The 12,946-nt window shown below is 34.7% G+C and overlaps 2 protein-coding genes across 2 annotated transcripts; both read right to left on the minus strand.

Annotated features, from left to right (window-relative positions):
* Positions 1 to 1,091: 1,091 nt before the first annotated feature.
* Positions 1,092 to 4,811, minus strand: LOC115951255 (cell division cycle 20.2, cofactor of APC complex-like). Its single transcript, XM_031068438.1, has 5 exons — positions 4,346 to 4,811; positions 3,626 to 3,898; positions 2,646 to 2,915; positions 1,969 to 2,550; positions 1,092 to 1,886 (listed from the first exon to the last, which is right to left on the minus strand). The coding sequence occupies exons 1-5, from the start codon at positions 4,466 to 4,468 to the stop codon at positions 1,746 to 1,748; spliced, it is 1,389 nt and encodes a 462-aa protein (XP_030924298.1). The 5' UTR covers positions 4,469 to 4,811; the 3' UTR covers positions 1,092 to 1,745.
* Positions 4,812 to 10,535: 5,724 nt separating this feature from the next.
* Positions 10,536 to 12,701, minus strand: LOC115953979 (protein WUSCHEL-like). Its single transcript, XM_031071818.1, has 3 exons — positions 11,942 to 12,701; positions 11,696 to 11,790; positions 10,536 to 11,092 (listed from the first exon to the last, which is right to left on the minus strand). Exons 1-3 carry the CDS (start codon positions 12,339 to 12,341, stop codon positions 10,697 to 10,699), a joined length of 891 nt encoding a protein of 296 aa, XP_030927678.1. The 5' UTR covers positions 12,342 to 12,701; the 3' UTR covers positions 10,536 to 10,696.
* Positions 12,702 to 12,946: the final 245 nt, after the last annotated feature.

Here is a 12,946-nt window from a genome sequence, read left to right on the forward strand (position 1 = left end):
AAAATTTTTAATTTTAGAGCCAACTACCAATCATTTTCAAGTACTTGCTTTCTTCTTTGGCTTTGCGGGATTGTTTATACCCAATCAATTTGTTTGGCTTGTTTATAGATCTCACATGTGGGTTCTATTTGGAGAGACAACAATTCCTTTTGTTCAAGGTTTGGAACTTGGAACTTAGCTTTTTATAGCTTGGAAATTACTTGCTTTAAGAATTAGCTTATAGTGGGTTTTTTATTTTTATCAATAAGCTCTAACTTTAAGTCTTTAATGACACCTCTTCCCCTTATAAGAGCAAGGTAGAGGCTAAGGACGTGTTCAAGACCCATCGGGTGGGGCTCAACTTATTAGTAAAAACAAAATAATCACTGTGGTTTGCCATGTCCAAACCTAAAATGCCCAAAATCAACACCAACATAGGATATTAACAATTCTGGTTGGCTGCTTAGGACCAACCACTTTATTAAGTATAAAATTTGTTTGCAAGAATTGAGTTTTGACAAATACCAAATAAATATATATTTTAGAAGTTTATTTAGTAATTAATGCATTCCAAATAGGGGCATGTTTTGCTTGCATTTGCTTCTCATGGTGGTTTCTGAAGTTGTGGGAAGACAAGACTAACAAATAAATGCTGGGTTGATGACCTTATCTTGTTTCACCATTCTATATTGCATTCATATAGCATTTGAACTTCCACCCAAAGGGGCTATTGGATAAAAAAAATTGGAATTTCTTTTCACTCAAGACCTGATTTGGTGAGAACTCTTTTTTCTAGACATTTTTCATTACTTTTCAAGTGATAACATGTCTTTATCATTATTGTTATCCTGTTTTCAATAGTCTTTTACAATGTGTTAAGACTCCATAAAGTAAGTCAATTCATAAAGAAAACTTTCATGTTGAGAGAACTTGTGTCAATGTATGCTATTCATTGAATTTCTAATATAGCTTTTTGTAGACAAAGTTTTCATTACTTTTCAAGTGATAACATGTCTTTATCATTATTGTTATCCTGTTTTCAATAGTCTTTTACAATGTGTTAAGACTCCATAAAGTAAGTCAATTCATAAAGAAAATTTTCATGTTGAGCGAACTTGTGTCAATGTATTTGCTATTCATTGAATTTCTAATATAGCTATTTGCAGACAAAGGTGAGCTCCCAGCAAAATTTGGCTCAGCAACTCTGGGGATACTCCTCCTGTTACAGGTTCCATATGAGAGACTCATGCATGTATGTTCCTCTCTTTTGTTGTTAATTCAAAATATAAATACTTGTGCTACAATATTTTCTGGTCCAATTAAAGTTAGTTCTATACCACAGTTTTCGCATTATTTTAAACACCACTACCAAACTGGCCCCAGTATAAAGGTAGTTTATACAGACTCAAAGCACACTGCTTGTGTGCTTACTAGTTATAAGCATATTTATCACTCATAAGTCTACTAGAGTGAACTTTAAGTGCACTGCTTTGCACCTTAGAACCACTCAGCTGGCCGGGGCCTTGCAATTCTCTTGGCTGCAGCTGCTCCCCTTATCAGCCAAAATAACTGATGTATGCATATGGCATATATCCAATCAGAGTTTGCAGAGAGACAATATATTAGCTGTCGATTCCAGAGTCCTCTGAATCATCTGATGTTGCATCTCTTTGCCTTGCAATTCTCTCGGCTGCAGCTTTGCCCACAGGGAATATCCAATTAGCGTTTGCAGAGACAATTTTGATATCTGGAGCTTTTATTTACATCTATCTGATACGAGTTATATGGGAAAAGGGCTCAGGATTTGCTTTTGGAGCAGGTCTTGCCGCTTGCGGGGCCCCAAAGACATTCCAGAATTTAAGTGTTTCATCTGCTGCTGCCGTTGCCACTGTGCAACCATCTGGGCTCTGCAAAAGGTTTATATTAAGGTGAAAACATTGTCAATCCATGAAGAAAGATAAAAATTTTCATGTTGAGTTCATATAATACCTGAGCCATGAAAAGAACTCTTGAAGTATGACCAGTGAGCTCTGTCATCTTCACCATTGATGGGTATTTCCAAAGAGTGAGCTGGTTCTGAGAAAACCCGTGAGAGCTAAGCAGCTCTCTCTCATTCTTGTTCCACAATAAAGCACACACCTGAGAGCCAGTGTCCACAGAATTCAAGCATGCACCAGTATGAGTATTCCAAAACTTTATGCTCCTATCATCTCCACCTCCACCAGAGGCTAGCAAATTGCTCTGGAAAGGACACCAAGCAAGAGCTTTCACTGCAGATGTGTGCTCTTCAAGTCTGTGAAGCCACTGCGTTGCTGCATTTGAAGATGCCATTGATCCGTCCCATATGAATAGGCGATTATCATTGCCTCCACTTGCCAATTGCTGGCCTGAGGGTGACCATTTAAGCCCGCAAACCTCTTGCTCGTGACCTCTATAGGTTTCGACAATATGTGATCTAACTCTTACATCATTGTTAATGATCAGACCATCCATTCCTCCAGTGGTAAGGATGTGATTGTTCCATGCCAGTGATCCAACTCTCAATCTGTGGCCACCTCTCAAAGTTCTTAGCTGCAGAAAGAACATTTACAGTAGCAAAAAGCATTAGCAAAAATTTATAAAATAGAATAAAAAAAATAAAGAGGATAAATGAAGAATCAAGGAACCTGTCGATTAGCTGTTGAATCCCACAACTGTACTTCAGAATTGTTCAAGCCAATGGCAATGTGCTGGCCATCAGGAGCCCAGTTAACACTTGTGACAGGGCCATCTTCATCATCAATAGTGACAAGTTCTGAAGTAGAGCCATTTGAACCATCCCAGAGATAAACTGTATTTCCAAGAGCAATTGCAAGAACATTGTTGCTCCCCCAATCCAGTAAATTCAGATAGTAATCATCCACTATGTCAGGGGCATCTAATGTTCTATCAGAAGTCTGCATAATCAAACAAAAGGAAACCAAACAAATTAGAATACAACATAGTTATCTATACTCTCATAAGGCAAATATTTGAGAATAAAATTATAAACGGAACCGCCTTTCTTCAAATTCTTTATGTTCACTCACATCACAGAAATGATATGGCAACATAATGAACCCAAAAAAATGAACTCATTTGTCTATGTTGCTACCATACGTCTCAGAATATGAATATTCATATTAAATGAGAAAACTCATGTTATCATGTAAATGTCTCAATCCCGTCCTCTAAATATAACCAGTCCAGAAAATTTTTGTACCTCAAAAGAATTAAATGCAAGACTAGAATCATAGACCCCAACTATAAACTATTTAAGCATACAAAAGGTGTGTGATGAGATAGCCTTTTGTATGTTCATTTATCATGTAAAATTATTAAATTAAATTAAGATGACTTATATCCTAACATTTTCCAATCAAGAAGATGTCTCATCCTCTAAATATAAAAGAGTCCATAAACTTTTATACCTCAAAAGAATCAATGCAAGACTAGAATCAAAGCCTTTTGGATGTTCATTTATCATGTAAAATTGTTAAATTAAATGACTTATATCCTAACATTTTCCAACCAAGAAGATGCTGTCATCCTCTAAATATAACCAAGTCCATAAACTTTTATGCCACAAAAGAATCAATACAAGACTAGAATAATCATAGACCCCCACCTGAGGAATGTGTCGCCGGGGCTTGGCAGACTTATCCTGGGGCGCAGAAGAGAAGAAATGGGGCGGGAACAACTCGACTGAAGCGGGGGGTTTGTCCTTGAAAGCAAGAATTCTAGTCCTGTTCATGTTGAAGGTCTCTGCCAAATGCTTCCTGTAGGCCTCTCTGGAGGGCGAGCTTGCAGGTGGAATCTCTTTGCCTTTCCTCCCTTCTGTCAGCATGTAGTGCGCGTAATCAAAATCCATTGCTGATCGGTTTGGAATAAACCTATCCAACTGCTTGTGAGGAACAAATATTACATCAGAATACCATAGTAGAAGACATTCCACGTTTCAAAAGATCAATGTAGAAGAACTGAATCGGTTTAAGATTTCAAACACCCCCCAAAAAAGGGTTTTTATAAGCCAATCAATCAGAGATTCCTCATTTTAAAAATTAAGAAAGAAAGAAAAGAACAGTTTGAAATTGAATGCCTGCTTTATGTAAAAAAAAAAAAAAAAACCCAATAAGGAATTTCATTAAAAATTGAAACTTGGGGCAGAAATCGGAATTCTCTTCAAAGAAACCTTATTTCAAAGATCAAATTGTAGAAAACCCATGTGAAGAAATGAAATTTAAAGCAAGAAGACACCCAAAAAAAGGGCAATGGAAACAAATGGGTAAAACAGTAAAGCAGTAACAGAGATGTAAACAAAACTAAAAGAAAAAATATATGAAATTACGTTTTCTCTGGGCTTCTTCCTCTGAAGAAATTGTTCCTGAAGAGGGAACCGAGACTGCGACTTCAAGTATCTACTTGTAGAAGAAGAAGAAGAAGGAGAAGAATTCACAGACCCTGCATCCATAACTCTAACACAACCAACGACAAAAAATATATATAGAGAGAGAAATAGACAATAAAGAAACAGTGAGAGAGAAAGTACAACACCCTACAAAAAAAATTGTTGAAACTAAAACAAAGAATCAAAGCCTGCAAGACAAAGAGTTAGATTAAAGAAACAAAATATGAAGAAAGAGTTGAGGAAGAAGAGCCTGTTGTTGTGAATATTTGAGCGCTTATGAACCGTACGTAAGTCCCTGCGAGAGAGAGAGAGAGAGAGTTTTGATTGAGGATTATGAGATGATGATGATTGAGGTTTGTTCTTCGCGATGCTCTTTTGCCTGATTCAGGTGATTTATCTTTTTTTGAAAGTTGCAACGACTATACTCCTGAGATAGCCGTTGTAATTCCGTATTGACGAAAATATCCCTTTTCTCCGTAAATAATTCCCCATATGCCCAACATAAATCACCCCAGACGACGAAGAGATTGGAATTTTGATTTTTTTGAGAATCAAGAGATTGGAATATTCGTTTATGAAATATTTTAAGAAACACTTTATTGGAAAATGATAAAACAATTAATTTTATTAACAATTTTTTATATTTTTCATGAAAATGATGTCAAAATTTTCTTATTATAATTTATTAACAATTGCTCTAAAAACACCATTAACATGACACTTCATTCTCAAAAAATAAATAATAAAAAAAACATGACACTTTATAAAATAGGTCATGTTAACGGATGTCTTTAGGGCAATTGTTAATAAACCATATCAAGAAAGTTTTTAACACCACTTTCATGGTAAATATAAAAAACTATCAGAAAAATTAATTATTTTATCAATTTCTCATAAATTTTTTCTAAAAATAGTTCATAAACCATGCACTCAAGGCATTCATTAACATTTCATTTATAAAATTTATTTTTTATCAAATAGTCATTTACTAATATTTATACCTGTTAGTCTGTTACCTTCTTATTAAAGTCAAAATTTGTCTTTTGAAAGTTTCTCCCTTTAGTTGCTCAATTCAAAATGAGCATTAAGATGCTCAGACGGTTTGTATCTAAATGGCTATTCAAACCATCAGTAATAGCCATTATTCAATAATGGGTTATTATCATTATTGTCCAATGTTTTTAATACCAAAAAAAAAAAAAAAAAAGTCAGAAGCTTAATTTTTTTTTTTTAAGCAATTTGTTTTAAACATGGGATTAAATGACAAGGCACCTTAGATGTTTATAAACATGAGGTGTAAGCTTTTGAAAGAGGACAATTCTTTGATTAATAGATTTTACACTCCAACACAATATTACTCCCTCCTCAAACATTTGTTGTTAAAATATATTTAAATATATCATTATACTATATTTTGGGTTTGGAAAGTACTATATTAAGAGTTTCATATTCTACGAGCAATGTAAGCCTATAAGGATAATCAGTAAGATGACTGAACTGTTGTATCCTGGAAATAACATGCAAAAATTATTTGTCTACTAAATCGGATAAATTTGTAGACGGAGTGTATTGTCTCAAAGTAATGACTTGATCCACGCCTTGATTCTGCCAACTAAAAACATTCATGAATTGATGATGGTAATCTTTTTATCATGTTATAGGTTTTACTTTAATTTAAGCACCAATGAAATTATAATATCTCCTAATTTTATTTTTGGTTTATGATGAAATCTAATTTTAATGAGATGTTATTATTTAAATGATAATTTTGAAAATTATAAAATTTAATTTATTTATCAATTATTATTCTCACAAAAAAAAAAAAAAACCCCGCAAACCACACCCACATCACAAAAAAACCTTAAACATCACAACAACAACAACAACAAAAAAAAAAAAAAACAAAACAAAACAAACACACATGACTACTAAAAAAGGTACGCCCACAAAAAGAGACCTTTCAAAGTAAAATAGAAAGAGAAATAAAAGGAAAAATATAAAAGGAGTGGTTGGTTCACCAGAGGTTATGTTGGGCAAGGGGTACTTGGTGTGAATGGATGCTTCAGCTGGTGTATTATTCCAATTAGTGTTACCAACCCCAACCCCTCTTTGCATGGGCACATCAGAATTTAACCTTTTCTTCTGCCTTTCACAAGCTTTGTGGTTCTGAAACCAGTACAAGACAATCTTGCGTTCAATCTTACCTTTCCCGAGCTTAATTTGTATATCTAAATTTTATCCATAATTTATACGCATAAGCAGTGGCGACTCCAGAAATTTCTTCCAGGGTGTTTTTTAAGAATAATAATTTACACAATCTAATAAAAAAAAAATTCATATATTAACGCCAACAACAACCAAAAAACACGCAAATTCATATCTGGACAAAGATTTTCTAAGTTAAAGTTAACACAAATCCGCTTAGAAGATGAAGATGAATCTTACACAAAAAATTAATCTTAGGTATGTGATTTTTTTATCAAATATTTGTCAATAATAACTAGCAAAAGAATAAACAATAAATTATAAGTTCATTTGAAATATTAATAAAATTATTAATTATTTTTGTTTAATTGTTTCATTATTTTTCTTTACTAACTACGAGCAATCTAACACACTTGAGGTGTTTAGTTGGCTTTGCACAATGTAAAGAATACAAATACACTACATCATCCACCTAACTCAACCCACTGCCTAACATAGTCTATTTTTTATTTTTGTTTTTTAATAATGTGTTGTTCTAGGTGTTGCTTTTAAGTGGACCAGGACCACTACCTCAATCCAATGCCATAGCCCCACCCCTATCCCCCACTCAAGAGACAATAGCCGACAGTCAACACAAATACACAATCACATATTTACATATATATACATTTAAACAAAAAGCCAATTTAGCCAAAAGAGAACTAGAGGAAAGCCTAAGTCTAAGGCAGAGCAAAGAAAAAGAGAGATTTCAAAAGACAAAAAAATAGTTAGTAAGTCTAAGTCTAAGTCAATACACTGCATTATCAAAAAAATAGTCACAAGCACAAGCACACCTCATGTCTAATGCCCCCTGCCAATCAGAAAATTTCACAATCACACATTACACTAAAAGACAATTAATATCCCACCAACACCAACACTAACGAATAAGATAAACTGATAAAACCAAATTCAAAAAGTCAAAAACAAAAAAAAATATTAATAAAGCTAAAGTTCGACCAATCACAGACTCACAGTTCAAAAATCAAAAGAGAGAGAGAGTTAGTCTTATTAAAGAATAAAGAGAGAGAGAGGTTCATTCATTTCATAATTTTCATTTCAGTTCAGATAGAGAGAGAGAGGGAGAGAGAAAGTCAGAGACTGAGAGAGAGTCAGAGAGAAAAAGAGAAAGAAGTTAGCTTAGTAAAATGAAATACCTTGAAGGAGGGAGCACCGGAGCAGCCGAGCAGGGAGGCCTGAAGGCTGAGGCAGTGACGAGACGACGAGCGATCTGCCAATCTTCGTCCTCTGATGAGGGTTAGCGTCACTGAGCCGTTGCTCTGAGAGTGAGGGACTGGGCTGATCTCCAATGACTGAGGCGTTGCTTTGAGAGTGAGGGACTGAGGCGTGGCTTGAGGCTCAAGCGGCATTGCTCTGAGAGTGGGGGACTGAGGCGTTGCTGTCTTTAGGTTTGCTTTAGGCCCTTTAGTGATTTTTTTTTTTTTGATAAAGCCTTTAGTAATTTCTAATTTAGGGACTGAGGCGTTGCTCTAATTTTTCTTTTCTTTTTTGAGAATCTGTGGGTTTGCTATTTTTGTAATCTGTTGGATTTGTCGTGGGCTTGGATCTATTACAAATTTTTTTGGGCTTTTTTTTTTTTTTTGCTTGAAAGTAGAACAAATTTTTTTTTTTTTTTTAATTTGAGTGTGTTCCTAATTTTGTGATTGAGGGTGTTCCTAATACAGAGCAAATATAAAAAATAAAAAAAAAAATTTAAAAAAATTCAGGTTTTTTTTCAAATCAGGATGTTCCTAGGAACACCCTGAGTTGTACGTGACGTCGCCACTGCGCATAAGATTACATTATGTTGGTTAGTGGCTGTATGAGAGTAAAGTGAGTCATTACTTAATGTAGTTGTTGTGTGTGTGGTTATTATTATTATTATAAACAAACAAAGTATATGTTGTGAACCTTCAGATAAAAAGATAACCAATGACTTCATGATTTCTTGCTACATTCATTTGTGTAGTGCATGTATTCATCCTTTAAACAAAGAATCAATCGAACTAATAGTTTGTTTGGATTGAGGGAGAGGGAGGAGGAGTCGAGTAGATTTAGCACAAAATTAACTTATTTTTAGTCAACTCTAATCTACTCCCCCTCCTTCCCTCCTCCATCCAAACAGACCATAATTAAGTGAACTGTCTAGAATATGTACTTTGTATATAGCCTATAGGCAGTAAGAAGATGCTGGTGGTCAGATTAATATTCTAGTCGGCAAAAAAAGAGTACTAATTGGTGTACTTTGTTGAAAGAACAAATAGGTTAGGAAATTTGGGACTCTCAAGCCCATTTGGTTCACGTGGAATGAATGCAAGAGTGAAATCCTTTTCCACTCTTGCAGAAGTTGGTGAATGAATCCTTTTTCAGAAGTTGGTAGTGTCAGTTGACCTCAAGATGAGGGCTGGAAATATTGAATAATACTCGAAAAGAGTCAACATTATTCTCATTTTTTTCCCTTAAGGAATTTCATTATATCTTAGAAGATCAAAAGGGGTTCATTTTGTGATTCTATAGATAGAAGTGAATAATTAGGATAGTTCCCAAAATATTTGGTGAAGAATAGATATATCTAAAAACTATATAGTTTTTAGAGGAGATTATAAACGGTCCGTGGCATGGTGTATTTCACTATTTCCAAGGTTTTATTTAAGTCTTCACATTAGTAAGTGGTCCAATACACTTACTCTTGACTAGTATAAAATCACACATTTAGTGTGTGTTTGCATGTTGCGGTTTCAACGTTTGTGTTTACGTTTGGCTGGTTCTATGATACTGTTCATGGACCAGTCAAGTTGCACAAAACATGTGAATAGTGTTTTGATTGTTTAAAAAATATTTTACTACAGTGTTTTTAACAATAAGTTTCAGTTTTTAGCCAATAAACGATATCCAAACAGACCTTTATAATAATGAGTTGGATATATTCTTAATAGGATAAATGATGTTGCATATAAGTTAATCCACACAGTTTGTACACACGTCTCAAAATAGGAAAATTGTGTGAATAAGAGTGTGTAATAAACACGGTTTTTTTTCTTTTTAATATCATGATGAGTTATATATATACACTTCAAAACAGTACATCAATACTAAAAATTATTTTGTACCAAATTAAACTAATGAGTATGTATGATATTTATAACTTTGAAATGGTAGTGGTACTACTGAGATAAGTCAAGGATTGTGCCAATGTGCAACTTGGCTTGGGCACTATAAAACCCACATTTCATTTGATAGTTTTGAGAGGAAAACAAATAACATTGCTGTTTCAACGAAATAGGTTCAAACTTCAAAATATATACCACTTCCTGTGCCTTATAACTGCAGACGCATATGTGCTTTCACATTCTCGCATTTTCATCATACTTCCTCTAACAGTCCCTTTCCATTCTCATAATAGAGTATTTCTTTATACTATTGGATTGGATATCATTGCCAATTCTTTTCACTGTGTACACAGCACCATATGATACCCAGAAAACCTATGCAGTGTTAGATTAGGCGCACCAGCACTAGCCACACCTAAAATCTCTGTCGAGAATTCACCTTTCCACGCAATGTGCATGCCCGTGAAAGCTACAGAAGCATTAATCAATTCAGTGAAGGTGACAGAAAGCCATTTTTTCAAGTTTTAACCTCCACAAATCTTGCACTATCTGATAATGTGCAAGCTAAAACTTAACAAAAGACGTGGTCTTCTAGGAGCTCACAATATGTATAAACTACAATTAAAGTAGGTCTTAATAAATATCCTAATCATTACTATGATTGTTTGTGTCCTTAATCCATTCATTATAGCAAATTATCATGGAATATTCTTTCAAAAGAGACAAAGGAAAAGCTAAATTAATCGCCCATTAAGTTCTTTGCATTACACGTCAACTTCATAACTAGTACTTTGAACTAATTATAAAATGAGTGTCAAATTAGGCCCAGTTGGCAAACTACCCTTAATTAGCAATTTAGCATAGACATTGGCAAAGCCAAGTACGTACATAGTAGCAAATAAAGAAAACAAACAGTAATAACTTTGGTGGGTCTAATCTAATGGTAGGGTGAAGATCTGTGAGAGTAGGAGTTGAGGCTAAGCTCGAGGGAAGTACGAGACCCATTGATTCCATCATCTGCAGAGCGATAACAGGTGGTGTAGTTGTACCCATTATTGGTGGTGTAAGGGTTCATGTTACAGAAGCCATTGATGTCTTCAGCATGCATGGGGAACAGTGGGAGAGTTTCTTTCTCACCTTCTTCTTCTTCTTCTTCTTCTTCTTCTTCATCATCATCATCTTCTTGTACTCCTAAGTTTTCTTCCATTAATCTTCTCTTATCAAAGAGGGTACTGTAGGATGAAGAATAGGGATCAACCCCTACACATCCAAAGTTTTGCCCAATAGATCCACCAACACCACCATTGTTACCTCCATTTGATATTGAGCAGTCCTGTTTGAGACAAATATGCATTAAAGAGAAGAGTCTTAAAAAGGCTAGCAAGAGAGAGAGATATATATAAATATATATATATATATATATATATATAAGATTATAAAAGGACTCTAATAAATAGAAAAGTTGCTACTTTTTTTCAAAATATATTACCATTTTAACTATAGTCTTAGTGCACTGCATTGTTTTTTCCTCTGATTAGTTTAGCCCAAAATGAAATTGATTTCTCTTCTTGAAAGCTTTAATTTTTTACCGTTTTATAAGAAGGAAACTGAATAGATATTCTTCTTTTTATAGATATTTTAAGGGTCTGAAGAAGGATTGTCTAGCTTGTCTCTCCCTTTTATTGAAACCAGATACCAAAAGATGCTGTCTTGTATAGTACTTGGGTAGATCAAACTTGCACTATATATATATGATCCACATGGTCTCAAGTTTTAATTATGTCGGTTTCTTGCCATTTCTATATGTTGCAACTTGCAAAAGAGATGATTTAAACTACAAGAACTTGTATAACTCTGAAAAAAAAAAAAAACCCTTAATAACTCAGTTAACCAATTTCATCATAAGGGACAAAGTGCCAAACCAATAGATACTTACCCTAAAGCTTTTCTCCATAATCACCGATCCATATCCATAATTCCCCATATGCCCAACAGAAATCACCCCAGATGATGAAGATGAAGCAGAGACCCCTGCAAACCACACCCACATCACAGAAAATCAACCACAAATAACTAGTAAAAAAGGTTCACCCACAAAAAGAGACCTTTCAAACTAAAATAGGATATGAAAAAAAAATTATATATATATGGAGAATAATATATAAAGTAGTGGCTGGTTCACCAGAGGTTATGTTGGGCAAGGGGTACTTGGCGTGAATGGATTCTTCAGGTGTACTATTCCAATTAGTGTTACCAACCCCAACTCCAACCCCTCTTTGCATGGGCACATCAGAATTTAACCTTTTCTTCTGCCTTTCACGAGCTTTGTGGTTCTGAAACCAATAAAAGACATTCTTGCCTTCAATCTTGCCGTACTGTCTGAGTCTAGCTGAGATCCTCTGAATCTGCTCAGCACTTGGGGACCTAACTCCATTGTTGTAGTAAAGGTCTTTGAGAATTCTTATCTGGTCAGTTGTGGGAGTCCAGCGTGTACTGCTTGTCCTGCATAGATATCCCCCTTTTCCACTGCTACCATCCTCGTTTTGTGCTTGTTGTTGTTGCTGTTGATTTTGAGGTTCCATTAGATTTCAAACAAAGAACAAAACAAAGAGAAGCAAACAAAAGAAAGAGTAGAGAGAGAGAGAGAGAGAGAGAGAAAAGTAGGTGAGAGTGAGAGTGAGAGTGAGAGTATAAGTAAGAGTGCATGAAATGGTGAGATGGGGTGATGGGGTTTTAATAGTGAAGAAAGCAAAGGTGGGCACATGGAGAGGAAATCAGAATAATATCTGGGAGAGAAGGACTGAAGTTGACAGACAAGGGTTCATAAAAAGGGTAGGGACAAAAGATGGCTTAGAAAGGGAGGGTATCAGTGGAATTACTTGAATGAAAAGGCATGTCCAGGTATGAAACTTAATTATGATGCACTTTAATGTTGATGTGTGCGTATGAGAGAGATAGATAGAGAGAAGTGAAATGTAAGAATATAAGGAATGAAATGATATATTGGATGGAAAGAAAGAAAGAAGATAGACTTTTGAATGAATGAATGAATGGGCAATGTATGTGATTTTCTTCTTTTATGTTGGAGATATTCTAGTTTTTTTTACCAGGCCCAAAAGCCAGATATTCTTGTACTTACGTTCTCTCTCTCTCTCTCTCTCTCTCTCTCTTTTTTTTTTTTTTTTTT

This window comes from Quercus lobata, chromosome 7 (genome assembly GCF_001633185.2).
Source record: "Quercus lobata isolate SW786 chromosome 7, ValleyOak3.0 Primary Assembly, whole genome shotgun sequence".
In the NCBI taxonomy this organism is placed as follows: domain Eukaryota; kingdom Viridiplantae; phylum Streptophyta; class Magnoliopsida; order Fagales; family Fagaceae; genus Quercus; species Quercus lobata.